General features: G+C 42.8%; 1 protein-coding gene across 1 annotated transcript in view; it reads left to right on the top strand.

Annotated features, from left to right (window-relative positions):
* The window catches only part of PREP (prolyl endopeptidase), a 165,211-nt gene that overhangs the window by 42,671 nt on the left and 108,043 nt on the right, over window positions 1-14,497 (top strand). The window contains exon 7 of the mRNA XM_084622807.1: window positions 7,373-7,478. Coding sequence (XP_084478933.1) covers window positions 7,373-7,478 — 106 coding nt within the window. The remainder of the gene's footprint in view (window positions 1-7,372; window positions 7,479-14,497) is intronic.

Raw genomic sequence — 14,497 nt, 5'->3', positions numbered from 1 at the left:
GCCAACAGTGACTTGTCCTATTGCTGTTAAATTACTTTGGGTTACAGAACTCACTGATGTCACAGCAATTAGAGTGATGCAGACAGACCTAATTGGCATCCCACCAGCAATATGCTTTGGGAATTCCTGACTCAAACTAAACCTAAGCTGCTATCAGCTCTTCATCAGTCCATCTGGGAAATGCTGAAGGAAAATTCATTAGGTATGCTCAAATCCGCCGTCATCGGCAGTCCGAAATTACCCTTTCCAAAATAACTTGTTCGCACCATTTTTTTTTTTATTTTCTATCAAGCATTAACTCACAACGTAACTTCAAAAAGTAGGCTGGTGTCAGTGACCCTGTTCTTGATTGAAGAATCACAAAGCACCCTATCACTGAGTCAAAAAATTTTAATTTAAATATACACTAGTCCTATTAATACCTTTATGATTCTCTGAAAAGAAGAAAGCCAAATATTAGGCAAACTAGTTTATATTCATTAAGGCAAACATTAAATATGTAAAATATGAGCAGTAATCAAAAGTGTATAATTTTTTGTTTCAGTTGACTGCAGTGCACTTGTCTCTTACACCTTAAACATGCTCATCTCTGCAACAGATAATTTTGATTTCCATCTCTCTATGTAACCTTGACTTGAAATGGATGAATTTACCTGCTGTGGATAAAGACAGCTTGAATTAATTCATCTGTTTCAGTGTACTGATGTTAATGCAAAAATAAAGCATGTTGCCCTTTGCTGTACCTCTCCCCCTCTATCTCCAAAGGTGTTGCAACCTGTTAGAGTAGAATCAAAGATGGGATTTAGATATTCTTAAACTTATTGTGTAGCATCAGTTGCAAATATTAACGATTCTTATATCGAAGAAAGGATTAACATATTTGATCAAGAAATGTAGGGCCACATGAAACTCTTCTGTCACAAAGAATCACATTTCATAACTACAGAGCAAAGTTTGCTTTAGATAAGAGATTCTCAACTGTGGTCGGCGGATAGTTCCTTCTAAGGTGCGCACCCACACACGAGAGAAAGGAGGGCCACCAACCTAATTAGTGGAGCCAGTAAGTTTAAGTGAACTTAAAGCAAAAAGGTTTTGTCTTACCATATGTTTACAGCAGTCTGTACTGACTGAAAAGCCTTCTAGTCAGTACCACCTCTCTGCTAGTTCAATGATGCTTTATTTGTGTTTCGAGAGCTGCCGTGAGCAGAGATGTAGGGAGAGAGGGGTGATTTGGAGGCCACTGTCTCTCATTCTTATACCACTTTCCCCTCCTTGAGGATTACCTCTAGCTGGGGTTCAGGCAACAGGCAATCTGTTTACACAGGAACACCCTTTCCCCCCTTTCCATTTTGTCAATATGTAAAGTCCTTGCTCACATCCTTCTTTCTGCCAAGGAATGGCTGTTTAACTAGGTAATAGTCCTTTAAGACCTGGCTGGATGTTGGTCTGTCCTTTGTTTCTGAGAAACTGGTTTGGACCTGCTGTTCTTAAACTTGGAGCAGGTTATGGCAGTGATACATAATAGAATCTTATAACTTCACATAGAATGTTGATAAGCATATTGTACCAAGACAATAATATTCAGAAGATTGACATTTCAACTGATACCTCACAAGGCAGACTGCACAAAATGTATCATAGTCTTGTCAAAGTGGTGAACGTAATAGTGTAGACCATCACAATCGGTTTCTAATGTGACTTCCAATTCCAGTGATTTTTGGAAGACTAAAAGTGTACAACGGCTCACTTAAACAGGAAAACTTTAAATTGATTACTTCCCACCACAAAAGCTTTAGGCGAAGGACTAAATATAGTTTTTTCTTCCCACTGATCAAGTTAATAAATACATTTTCTCTTACTACATTGGTACATGTTACCATGTGTCAAGGCTGAATCCCCACTCTGGCACCTTGAGTGCAGGAAGTGGGGGCCTGCAAGGATTTTAAAAATTAATACTTGCACTCCAGACTTGTATTAAACTCCCAAGGTTACAGCTTCTCTCTGACCTTGGCTTGGTAAACGCTGCCACCACCCAAATTTAAAAAAAACCCTCTGAACCCAGGATGGAGCACTTGGGAATTCCTCCCTGTGGGGTACCCTCAAGCCCTTTTACCCCACCCTCCGGGGAAGACCTGAGAGAGAAAACAAAGGAAATTAGCTGTGGCTATCAGCTAATCAAACATGTACAAATCTCTTAGGACAACAAAAATCCAATCCTGTTCTTAAAAAAGGTAAATTTTATTAAAAACGAAAAGGGAAAAAATACATCTGGAACTTAGGCTTTTTGTTAGATCTTAAAAGAAACAATTACAAAAATTAGGCACCCAAAATAGCTTTCTTGGGAGTTCATTTTAAAGATTACAAGCAAACAAAAGCATCTGGGGTTAGCACAGAGGAGATTCACAAGCCAAAATAAGAAATAAACCTGATAACGTCTTAACTAAAAATTCCCTATCCAAATTATTTCTTCAAGGTATGGAAAATACAGCAGCCCAGAGAACAACAGGCAAAGGGAAAGTTTCTTTCCCATTTTTTAAAAGTTCTAGCCTTCCCATTGGCTCTTTTGGTCAGGCACCCACTCCTTTTCTTTACCTGTGGGCTTGTTAACCCTTTTCAGGTAAAGCAAGCAGAGAACAGCTACCAAGAGGGATTTTATAGCTAACTGGCTGTCTGGTTGTCCATCAGAGGGAGCTACCCACCACTTGATTTATCACACCATAGCAACAGTTACCAGGAAACAGGACACCTATGAGAAGCCTGGATACAAAAGAGGACTTATTGGTGGCTTCAGTTATGCTTTCCCATTAGAGCAGCAGGTGTTGGAGGAGAAAGCCTCAGCTGGATATTATGATGCAGCTGTTGCTCCATAAGGTTGTAACAGAGTTCAGTTTTAATAGGAACTTTAAACCTTTATTTTGTGTAAATCTCATTGAAATGGCAAAAACTAAAACATAGAATGTAAACTTTGAGGTCTACTTAAGTTTTTCATGTTTGTTTGATGAAAAATGAATTCATAGAATAATAAGAGTTCAAAAATTTCTGCTGTGGGTGACTTTGCTTCTTGTAACATTTTAGCCATCCTGGAAAACCTATGTGCCAACTTGAATGAGTTCATTTTTAATATGAGGGCAAATCTGCTGTGGTGCAAGTGATGTCTGTCACTCCCAGAGATGCTAAAAATACACCTACAACCCTTCACTAATTCTCCCTACAGCCTAAAGCAAAGTTTCCTGAGCTGGTAAAGGAGCCCAAATTTCACCTCTGAGTTCTGTTTAAATTCCAGTGCTATTCATGCTACCATTATTAACTAAGGCCATGAACCCCCACCTAGAAGACAGTTAGGTAACAGCTGCTGACCACTTCTCCCTGCTCTACCTGCTTTTTATTTTATTTATTTATTTATTTTAATTTATTTTAAACACATTTGGCAGAGAGCTTTTGCAATATCATGGCAGACACAGAATGTAGGTCTCTAATGTGACAAACACCAGTCTTACCCGCTGCACCACACTGTCTGTCTTTCAGAGTGATCCAACCAGTTTGGTTCACCATGTATTGTCTGTAACTACTAAAAACCACACTCCTCTCCCAGAGTCAGTGATAGAATCTAGGATTCCTGGTCACTGATCGTCTGCTGCTGACTAGTTAATAGTTGTGTAACCCACTAGAAAAGTGTGTGTCCAGGAAGAGGCTCCAGTCTCTGCTCTGCATAGTGAATAGCAATTATTCCTGTAACTCTAAAGTCGGAATCGAAAAATCAAGGGGTTCAAACCCTGCTGCTGATCTGAGGGGATGGTGTGGTTGAATGTGAGTCTCTCAGTGAAAAGACCTCTTTAATACAGGTTTTGCACTGAAATTTGTATGATATGTAAATTATTGTGTGAATTGCCAAATACACGTTTCAGTAATATGCCACACATTTTGCTTTGGGTAAACCAGGTTGGGGAGGGGTGTATATATGGTGTCCCTCACTAATCTATAGCGGATCTGTCCTCATCTTGGGAACCTGCCTTTTTTGCACAAGGTTTAAAGACTCATGCTTTTAGTTCTGGAGGTCATCAGTTTAATTCCCAATGTTGGCTGAGATGGCAGATGTACACTTGCTGATGCAGGGCATCTGCATGTTTATAGATGAAGAGACATACTTGTATGATGCATCTGAAGAAGTGAGTTTTTTACCCACGAAAGCTTATGCCCAAATAAATCTGTTAGTCTTTAAGGTGCCACTGGACTCCTCGTTGTTTTTGTGGATACAGACTAACATGGCTACCCCACTGATGCTTGTATACTTGAAGTTTGGCATGGGGTGCCCAGAGGAAGGATCAGCACAATAAGCAGAACTGCTTGTATAATAGAGGCACATGCCTCTTGTTTCTGCTGCAGCTTCTGTCTGTATCCAATTTCCACAAGTCCATGAAAGGCTATGGAGTGTTGTGGGAAGTGAGTCTTGACAGAATCAACTTCACAGAGGTTCTTTCCAGCTGACAAGTTATGTTGCTAATTCTAAACACAGAAGATTGCTCTTGATGGACCTTTTTTGCCCAGTAACTTTTAAACAGGGATAATCTTCTCTCTATCCCATGGTTATGGCCATGTTCAGCCCTTCTTAAAATATCTTTCCTGATTCACTATCTTATTACAATTCAAGTTTCTCCTTCTTAAATCAGCCTCTGTATCAAGTGACTAGAGGTTAACTAATGTAATGCTGATTTTTTTTTTAAAAAAGGCTCCAGAGGCCATCCTGGCAATTACAGGCCAATAAGCCTAACTTCAGTACGTGGCAGATTGGTAAAAACTATAGCAAAGAACAGAATTATCAGACACATAGATGACCATGATATGTTGGGAAGAGTTAACATGTTTTTTTATAGAAAAATCATGCCGCCTCTAATCTGTTAGAATTCTTTGAGGGGGTCAACAAGCATGTGGATAAGGGTGATCAAGTGATATGATGTACTTGGATTTTCAGAAAGCCTTTGGCACAGTTCCTCATCAAAATCTCTTAAGCAAAGTAGGCTGTCATGGGATAAGAGGGAAGGTCCTCTCATGGATCAGTAACTAGATAAGAGATAAGAAACAAAGGGTAGGAATACAGAGTTTTCACAGTGGAGAGGTAAATAGCAGGGTCCAAGGATCTGTACTGGGACCAGTGTGTTCAACATATTGATAAACAATCTGGAAAAAGTGGTGAACAGTGAGGTGGTAAAGTTTGCAGATGATACAAAATTACTCAAAATCCAAAACAGACTGCAGAGTTATGGAGGGATCTCTCAAAACTGGGTGACTGGGCAACAAAATGGCAGATGAAATTCATTGTTGATAAATGCAAAGTAATGCACATTGGAAAAAATCCCAACTATACATACAAAGTGATTAGGTTCTAAATTAGCTGTTACTACTCAAAAAAGAGATCTTGGAGTCGTCATGGATATTTGTCTGAAAACATTTGCTCAATGTGGCATGGCAGTCAAAAAAGCTCACAAAATTAGGAACTATTAGGAAAGAGGTAATAAGACAAAAAATATAATGCCACTATAAAAATCCATGGGATGCCCACATCTTGAATATTGCATGCAGTTCTCGTCACCCCCTCTCAAAAAATGTATGTTATAATTGGAAAAGGTACAGAGAATGGCAACAGAAATGAAAAGGTGTCTGGAACGACTTCCATACTAGGAGAGATTAAAGAGAGCGGGACTGTTTAGCTTAGAAAAGAGACAACTAAGAGGGATATAATAGAGATCTATAAAACCTTGAATAGAGAAGTGGTATTTGCCTCTTCTGATAACACAAGAATCAGGGGTCACCAAATTAAATTAATAGGCAGCAAGTTTAAAACAAACAAAAGGAAGTACTATTTCACACAATGCACAGTCAGCCTGTGGAACTTGTTGCCAGAGGATGTTGTGAAGGCCAAAAGTATAACTTTGTTCAAAAAAGAACAGGGAATGGCTCAGTTGATAATTGCCCTCTTCTGCTCTCTTCTGATGCATCTGGCACTAGCCACTGTCAGAAGACAGGATACTGGGCTGGATGAACCATTGGTCTGACCCAGTATGGCCATTCTTACGTTCTTCTTTATACCTAGCTCTCGTCTTCCTTTCTGCTCTTACCTCCTTAAATTCTTCCTCACCATGCTCTCTTTTCTCAACGCATACTGCTCATGCTGAGGCTCTCCCTGTGACCTTTACTCATGATCACCTCCATGCCTGCTTTTATCCTGCGCACTCTTCCTAGAACTCCCTTGTGGACCATGTCTACCTTGCCTTCTCCCTGTCCTTCCTAAGTCCATTTTAAAAACCTCCTTCTTCAAGGCTCCCCATAGCCTCTTTTGTGTGTATATACATACATATACACACACACACGTGTGTACGTACGTACGTGAATGTGTGTACGTACTTGTATATCTAATGCTTTCATATATACTAAATATATAAATCCTTTTTCACTTCCATCCAGATGTGAGCATTAGTCTACCAAGCAACAGAAATATCATATTTGTCCTCATTCTTCCCTCTACTGCCTTTCTACCTTTTTTGTTATTCTCGTCTAAAGTTTTCATTTCCTCTCTATGTTGAGTTTCAAGCAAGCTGATGGAGCAGTAATGAGAGAGCACTCATTGACTGTGAGGTGTATATTCTGTGGCTATGTGGAGGGCATCTGCCTCCTGTCCCATCAAATAAGTGCCTTTCAAGAGCACCAAAACTTGTTTGTTTAAAGTGTAAGATTATATATTCAATGAAAGGTGCAGATCTTATACCTAGAAGATATAGTTGCATGCTTTAATATTTAAAGTCTGTTAGAAACTGAACTCAGTATCTGCAGACTTGCCTTTTAATTTTTTTAAGAAGATGAGTAGTCGGTCTCCCATCTTTATTGTGTTGGGAAACTAACCCTGATGGTGTATTAGCACAGATGACTATGAGAAGATGAAGTGTAGAGAGGAGAGTGTAAATGAGTGAATACTACCAAGGATAGTCATGGCTAGACTTTAACAAAAATAAGCCCAGCATTCTTTGTCTTTTCCATTATGTCTCTGTTGTAGTTCGAATGCTCTATAACCAGTATAAAGCTACTGGATCCTATACTGTCAGTAGAAAATGAGGACACAACAGAAGTATCTATTCTTGTTCAAATAGCACATATTAAACAGCCTTTCTTTTCAGTAAAAAAACAAAAAAATAATCCCATCACATTTTAATGGTGAATTTTATGTGCTCGTCTTACTTCCTAGTAAAGTTTTAAAAAAAAAAATTGTGTTCCTTTTTAAATAATTATCTTGAATGTCTTAAATGTACATGTCACTGATTTTCCTATTCAGAAGTATCTCTCAAAATAATGTGTTGTCCTAATTTTCTGTCATTTCTTGCAGGTATCTGATGATGGTCGGTATGTCTTACTATCCATACGAGAAGGATGTGATCCAGTGAACAGGCTGTGGTACTGTGATCTACAAAAGGAATCAAATGGTATAACAGGTAATTTTTTCTTTTTCTTTCATCCTTCCCTTCTTTAGGTTGTTTTTCTATATCCTCTACATAAAAAGATACATAGCTAACATTCAGCTTCTTCTGCTTAACATCAAGGACGGTTATCATGTATACATCCCATTTTTGATTTATATGTCTAAAAGGATGATATGCATGAATGTATGTTTAATGTTTATGATTTGGTTTTACAGACTAACTTTTTTTTCCAGTGTTTAAAGACAATTGGAATATTTCTTCATGCCAGAATTCTGTGGTGCATTTAAACTCAGACTATCATGTTCATTTTCAAAAGTGCCTGACTTGGATATAACTTAGATTTTCTTTGTACATTATCAGTAAAAGAGTGAAATATTTTAATTCTTTAGACCTGTAGGTATAGTCACAAAAAATTTACTTTGTAGTATTGTTTCATCTCCAAAGGTAATTTTAGTAATTGTTATTCCATCAGAACTTCAAATATAGTTATATGCATTACTGTTCTAAGGGATAGTTCTCATACATTATAGCTGGATTAACATAGTTATTGTTTATGTAATAGCAGACTTATTTATCTTACTTTCTAACCACACAAATGAGGTGTAAAAAGGGCACAGTATGTCCCTGTGCTTTTTATGCCCATTGTGTGTGTAGCTGTAAGGTCTAATATCTCCATGTTGGTAGTTTTATTGACCAGTATTTTTGATACTTCCAGAGCATTAGGCTAGAGAAATCTCCTCATAATACGCTCTCTGCTCAGAGCATAACAGGCACATCTTTGCTCTGTTGGATTCTTGTTGTGTTGAATTAGAAATTTAATGACAAACTGAATAAAATCTACAACAGCTGCCACATCAAATGTCAGAGAGTAAGGAAAATTGCATTCGTGCATGTAAACAGAGTACTAGGGGGATATTTTGGTGATTGGTACTGTTCAGAAACAACGGTGCATGGGATGGATTTTGATTTTGGTTCCTTAGTTACTGCGATTGTTACCCGGGGTTCTTTCAACCCAAAGCTCTTGGTAACTTTTACTCTGTGAGAGATAGTGTCAGGAAATAAATCGGGGAAGACACGGCCGTCCGACTGATAGATGGCTGGAACAAATAGGACAACACGAGTGCTTTCGCTTAAAGCTAAACTTTACTTAGTCTCAAGCACTTACACACACGTCCACAACAGGTTAGTAAAACACCCCCAACCCTTGATAATTACCAAAGCTGAGTGTGGCTCTCGAGTGGCACAGCGGCAGCCTGTCTGCTAGTGGGGAAAACAAGATGCATCCAGAGGGAAAGTCCAGTTCTGAAGAGTCCCCCTACCTCAAACTTTCCCCCCTTATTTATACATTAGTAATAGAATGACATGTCCCTTAAAGAAAACTTGTTAAGCAAGCAGTTCCAATGGGCAAGCAAGAGGTTCCTTCTGATTATCGATTAACCAGGTGTGGGTTTTTCCAGAGTTTGCAGCCTTGAGGCCCCAATAGACATTCCTGGGGGCACATCCTGCTCTTCTAAGATGCATGTATCAGCAACTTCAATACAATCCTTATCAGGAAGGACAGGGTGTCAAGCTGCCCTTTCTGTGGCACCCAAAACACCCCCTCCCCTTCTGCCTTGGTTAAGCTAAGCCTGCTGACTTGGCTGCTTTTAGCAATAAGCCATAGTGGTTTCAGGCACTTTACTGGTTTTCCAAAGTCTCCCCGTACACGACTACTATGCTATATGATTCCTGGGACATCCCTTAATTGACGCACATGTTGTTCAGCTTAGCTGGTAAACAAAACTGAATCATTTGAACTTTGAGTATTGCTGGAATTTGTTCCACTTTGGATACTTCATGTGCTTGTGCTAAACAATGCTAAGGTAAATGGGGTAGTTAACTCTTAACAGCTCCTTTCCAAGAGGAATACTCACTTAAGATGTGGGCACTCTTTCTGGAAGCAATGCGTTCTAACTGCTGTCAGTGTGCCCTTGTAATACCGTTTTGGACAGCTTAGTAACTGTTTAATGAGCTCTTATAGTTGTGATAACTATAGGATAGCAGGCCCAATGAAAACAAAGTGGAACAGCACAGAAAGGTTCTTTAGAAACATAAAGACAATGTAGAAGACTCTGAAAATGAAAGTGAGTATAGTGGAGACCTATTTTGCTAAATAGAAAACCGTATGGTTTGTCATTTGAGCTCAAGAAGCTGAAGACGGAGGGATTCTGAAACTACATGCAAAACACCTTTCTTTCTCTCCCCCACATCATCCCTCCCACCACAAATGAATCTAACACACAGCTTACAGAGAGTACTGCTGTGGCATCTCAGAAGACCACATGGGCTAATGAAGTCTGTGTTATGTATAGCTAAGGCCACAATTTAGTCACGGAGGTCACAGAAGTAACGGAATCTGTGACTTCTAGTGACGTCAGCCTGCGGTGGTTGGGAGCTGCTGGGTCCCCCACCTCCAGCAGGGGCAGGGAGCTGCGGGGTACCGTGGTGCCTCTGGCAGCCCCTGGAGATCCAAGCTGTTGTGAGCAGCGGGGGAATCCCTGAGCCCCCACCGGCAGAGGACCCCTGAACCCCTGGCTACAGTTGGGAGACACCCTGAGCTCCCGGCGGTGGTGGAGGAACCCCTGAGCTCCGAGGGAATCCCTGAGCCGCAGCCGGCAGGGAACCCCTGGGCCACGGGTGAAGAAACCCCCGAGCTCCCAGTTCGTAGAGGAACCCTGAGCTCCTGGCAGTGGCGGGAGAATCCCCAAGCCCTTGCCCGCAGAGGAACCCTGGGCCACAGGCAGGGGAACCTTGAACTCCCGGTGGGGGAATTCCCGAGGCCCTAGTTGTCGCAGGCGAGGGGGGAATCCCCCAGCCCCTGGAGGGGAACCCCACAGTTTTCTCGGCAGCAGCGGCTGGGTACCCCGCAGCTCCCAGTGGACATGGGAAGCGGGAGCATCCACAGCTTCTGGACCCCACAGGCAGCAAGGGACCCCCAGAGCTGCAGGTGGCAGGGGTACCCCCCAGCTGCTGCAAGCAGCTCCTAGCCCTGCACAGCTACCCCGCTTCAGGTGGTTTGGGGATCAGCAGATCCCCATTTTGTCAGGTATATTTTTAGTAAAAGTCAGGGACAGTACAAGGCTTCCCGTGAAATTTTTTTTTCCAGTGACCTGTCTGTGACTTTTACTAAAAATATCCATGACAAAATCTTAGCCTTATGTATAGCTCAGTGTGAAGTAAAACTTACATATACTGAAGTTTAACCGTTTATAGCCTCTTCCTTAGAGTCAGGTTGAACACATGCTTACATGCTAGCAATAACATATATAATCCTGCTTTGCTTGACTAAGTTACAAGATATAAAAATAACAATTTAAACTCATAAATGAGAACTTCTAGAATAATAAAAGTATCATTTGTTAATGCGGGTCACAGTAATTGTGCATGCTGAGTGTGCCCTATTCTCACTAAACCTGCTTGAACCTGACTACCACAATGTTGCAGGGACTTCCATTCCTTTCATGTTAGTTTCTGGGGAAAGGCAGGATTTGAAAATGCTACTTTTCCTCTGGATTAGTGCTGCAATACTGATATGAAGCAGTAGCAAGCTTTATACCAGCTTTGGGAATACTATTTGAGTCCTAATCATCCCCTTGCTTTTTATTCTGACTGTATCACTTCACTCCTGTAATCACCATGCTGGCGTCTGTTTCTCCTTGTCAAGTCTAAGGTCCTGTCTACGCTGGCAAGTTTCTTCTCAGTATAGCAGCTTTCTGCATTGTAGCTCCCGAGGTGTGCACAGATACTGCGCAGTTGCAGCGCTGTAAAAAAACCCACCCCAACGAGAGGCATACACCTGTCTGCGCCGGGGTACAGCGCCGCAGTGCCAGTGTAGACACCCTGGTCGATTACAGGGTGCAGTTGGCCTCCGGGAGGCGTCCCACAATGCCTGTTCTCACCTCTCTGGTCATCGGTTTGAACTCTACTGCCCTGCCTTCAGGTGACCAACCGTCATTCCTGCCCCGTACGTTCCTTTGGAATTTTGAAAGTCCCCTTTCTGTTTGCTTGTTGACATGGGCAGTGGTCTCCGTGCATCTTTCCAGGTGACCATGCCTGCTTCACACACCAGGCGATCCCTCACTTGGAGCAATACCGAGCTGTTGGACCTCATCAGCATTTGGGGAGAGGAGGCTGTCCAGTCCCAGCTGTGCTCCAACTGTAGGAATTATTATACCTATGGACAGATTTCACGATGCATGACAGAAGGGGGCCATGACTGGGACACACTGCAGTGCAGGGTCAAAGTGAAAAAGCTGCGGAACGCCTACCATAAGGTGGGGGAGGCAAACCACTGCTCCGATGCTGCGCCCACAAGCTGTCGGTTCTACAAAGAGCTGGATGCAGTACACGGTAGCAACCCCACCTCCACTGCAAAGGCCACTGTGGATTCTTTGGTGGATCGTGTGCCAGCAGAGGGTGGACGGAGCCAGGAGGAGGAGGAAATCTTGGACGAGGATGTGGAGTGGGAAGGGGACCCGAAGGCAGAGGATGACTAGGAGGTCAGAGATGCATGCAGCCAGGAGCTCTTTTCTACCTGGAGGAGGCTAGCCAGTCACAGCTGTTGGAGCTTGGTGAAGCGCAAACAGGAGAAGAGGCCCCTGGTAAGTGGCTTTGATTTTTGTGAATCACTGAAGTGAGTTGTTGGGGGCAGGAGGGTTGCAGGAAATAGGCTTGTGTTTGTATGATGTGCGGACCACCATATGCCTAGTCTGAGCGGCAGAATAGGCTGTTGATTGACTCCCTCACTTCACGGGAATCTACCTCAGATCTCCATGAAACTCTCATGGAGATACTGGGGAATCTGCTGCTGCAGGTTCTTTTGCAGAGCTGCTTTGTTTCTTGTCCCATTAACGGTAACTTTCCTGCACCACTCTGCCGTCACAGGAGGGGGTGGGGGGGGACCATTGCTGCACACAGACAAGCCGCATAAGGGCCAGGGTGGAAGCCACAGTCTTGAAGACCCTCCCTTGATTCCCTGCTCACCTCAGCAGCGAGAGATCTTCCGTAATGGACACAGTACCCGCTGCACTCCAAAGGAGAAGGTTGGATATAATCCCTGGACATACACAAATCTGTAACCATCCTGGGACCTCCCCATCCCCCACAGTGCAATCGCCACATGCTTCTCCAAGGACAGGGCAGCTCTCGTTCTCATGCCTTTGCACCGTGGTGCTGGGGCGAGCTCATCACACAGTCCCATGAATGTGGCTTTCCTCATCTGAAACTTCTACAGCCAGTGCTCGTTATCCCAGATGTGCATGACTATGTGGTCCCACCACTCAGTGCTTGTTTCCCAAGCCCAAAAGCTGCGTTCCACTGTGGTCAGCTTCTCCGTGCCTGCAACAAGCAATCTCATGTCGTAGCTACTAAGCGTGGCAAGATCAATGTCACACTCCTCTTGCCTTTGTAGTTTAAGGAATAACTCCACTGCTACTTGTGACGTGTTAGTCCAAGCGAGCAGCATACTGGTCGACAATTGGGGATCCATTCCTGCATACCGAAGAGGCAGGGCATGCAGTACACAAACTGTTGAAAGATGGCGCCAAATGTGGACAGAAGCACAGGAATTGCTGGGATGCGAAGCAATGCATCATGGGGCATTGGGACAGAAGCCGGGATGCCCCGCGACCCTCCCTCCGCCTTCCCATAAATCTTAGCGGCAGAGGAGGAAGAGATGCTTTATGAGATAGCTGCCTAGAGTGCAGCTCTGAATACCACTGCAAGTGCCACAAGAGTGAACATGCTCTTGCGCAGGCAGCTTACAGTGTGAACACACAACAGCAGTTTCCCTTCAGGGCTCTCTGAGCGGTGCTGTAACTGTTGGCGCTTTAACTCTGCCAGTGTAGACATATCCATAGCTGCTTGTTCTTACTTTGAAGACTCTGCATAGCTTTGCATCTCCCTCCCTTCTTATGCAGCCTTGTCTCTAATTGTATTGCTCCTCCAATCCTTCCACTTCATCAGTGCTGCCAGTCTCAGCACCCCAGTTGTCCTCTTCTGAAAATTGTTCCTGCGCTTTTCCCCATGCTGCCTGTGCCCTGTAGTATGCTCTACCTGAGCTGACCAGGAAGGCTACTACTGCTGCCTTCTCATTGAAATTCTTTTCTAAAACCTCCCTCTGCTGTGATGTGTACACACAATTAAGCAGGTAAAGATTAGCTAGAGAGGGAGTAGCAATTGGTCATTATAGAAGGACAGTCTGCCCCTTTAAAGGGCTAGCATGCCTTGGGCCAGTCAGCTCTGTTCAGTGAGCCTTGCCCTACCCCACTAGGGCAGGATGGGTGTAGGACCAAAGGAGGAAAGCCCGGCAGTTGAAGGCTGACTGGGGAGGAGAACAGATGGGCTGCTCCAACATGTGGCAAGAAGCCAGGCTTAAGCAAGGAACTGGCAGAAGACCACAGCCTGCCAGACGCCTTTGGACGGATGGGAGACCTGACCCAGATGGTGGTTTAACTGGAGCCCAGGAGCTTGTAGTTAGACAGTGGGAGTCCACCTATAAGGAAGAGGGCTGAAGTCTGACTGCAGCAGGACCAAGGACTCTGTTGTTTTGATGTTGTGTTAGACTTGGACTAACAGATTCTGTTAACCCAGAAGGGGTTGAACACTTTAAAGTGCAAACACATGTCTTAACAAAACCTTAATATTGTATATTGTAAGGCATGTTCCTTCATTTACTGAATGTAATGCTTTTCTACTTTGAGTAGTAATAGAAACTATACTTTACATCCCAGCAGGACTGAGCCTATATTTATTAAAGTATCTATATATTAAAAATATACAATATTCAGAGGAGGGGGACTCCCCCGCCAGCTAAGCAGAATCTCCAGCCTGCTTCTTTGAATGTTATCCTGATCCCTGAGTAAGTAATGTACAATGTAGTATGTTAATGTTTTACTGTAACTTTAAGTTAATAAAAAATTTGAAATTAAATATATATATAAACACGCACAACATTTGCTGTCCTCTGAATCAGTGGCTGTTTTAATGAGATA

The sequence above is a fragment of the Lepidochelys olivacea genome (genome assembly GCF_965140295.1).
Source record: "Lepidochelys olivacea isolate rLepOli2 genome assembly, chromosome: 3".
NCBI lineage: Eukaryota > Metazoa > Chordata > Testudines > Cheloniidae > Lepidochelys > Lepidochelys olivacea.
Note: the sequence above shows the minus strand (reverse complement) of the source record. Positions and strands in the feature narration are given on the sequence as shown.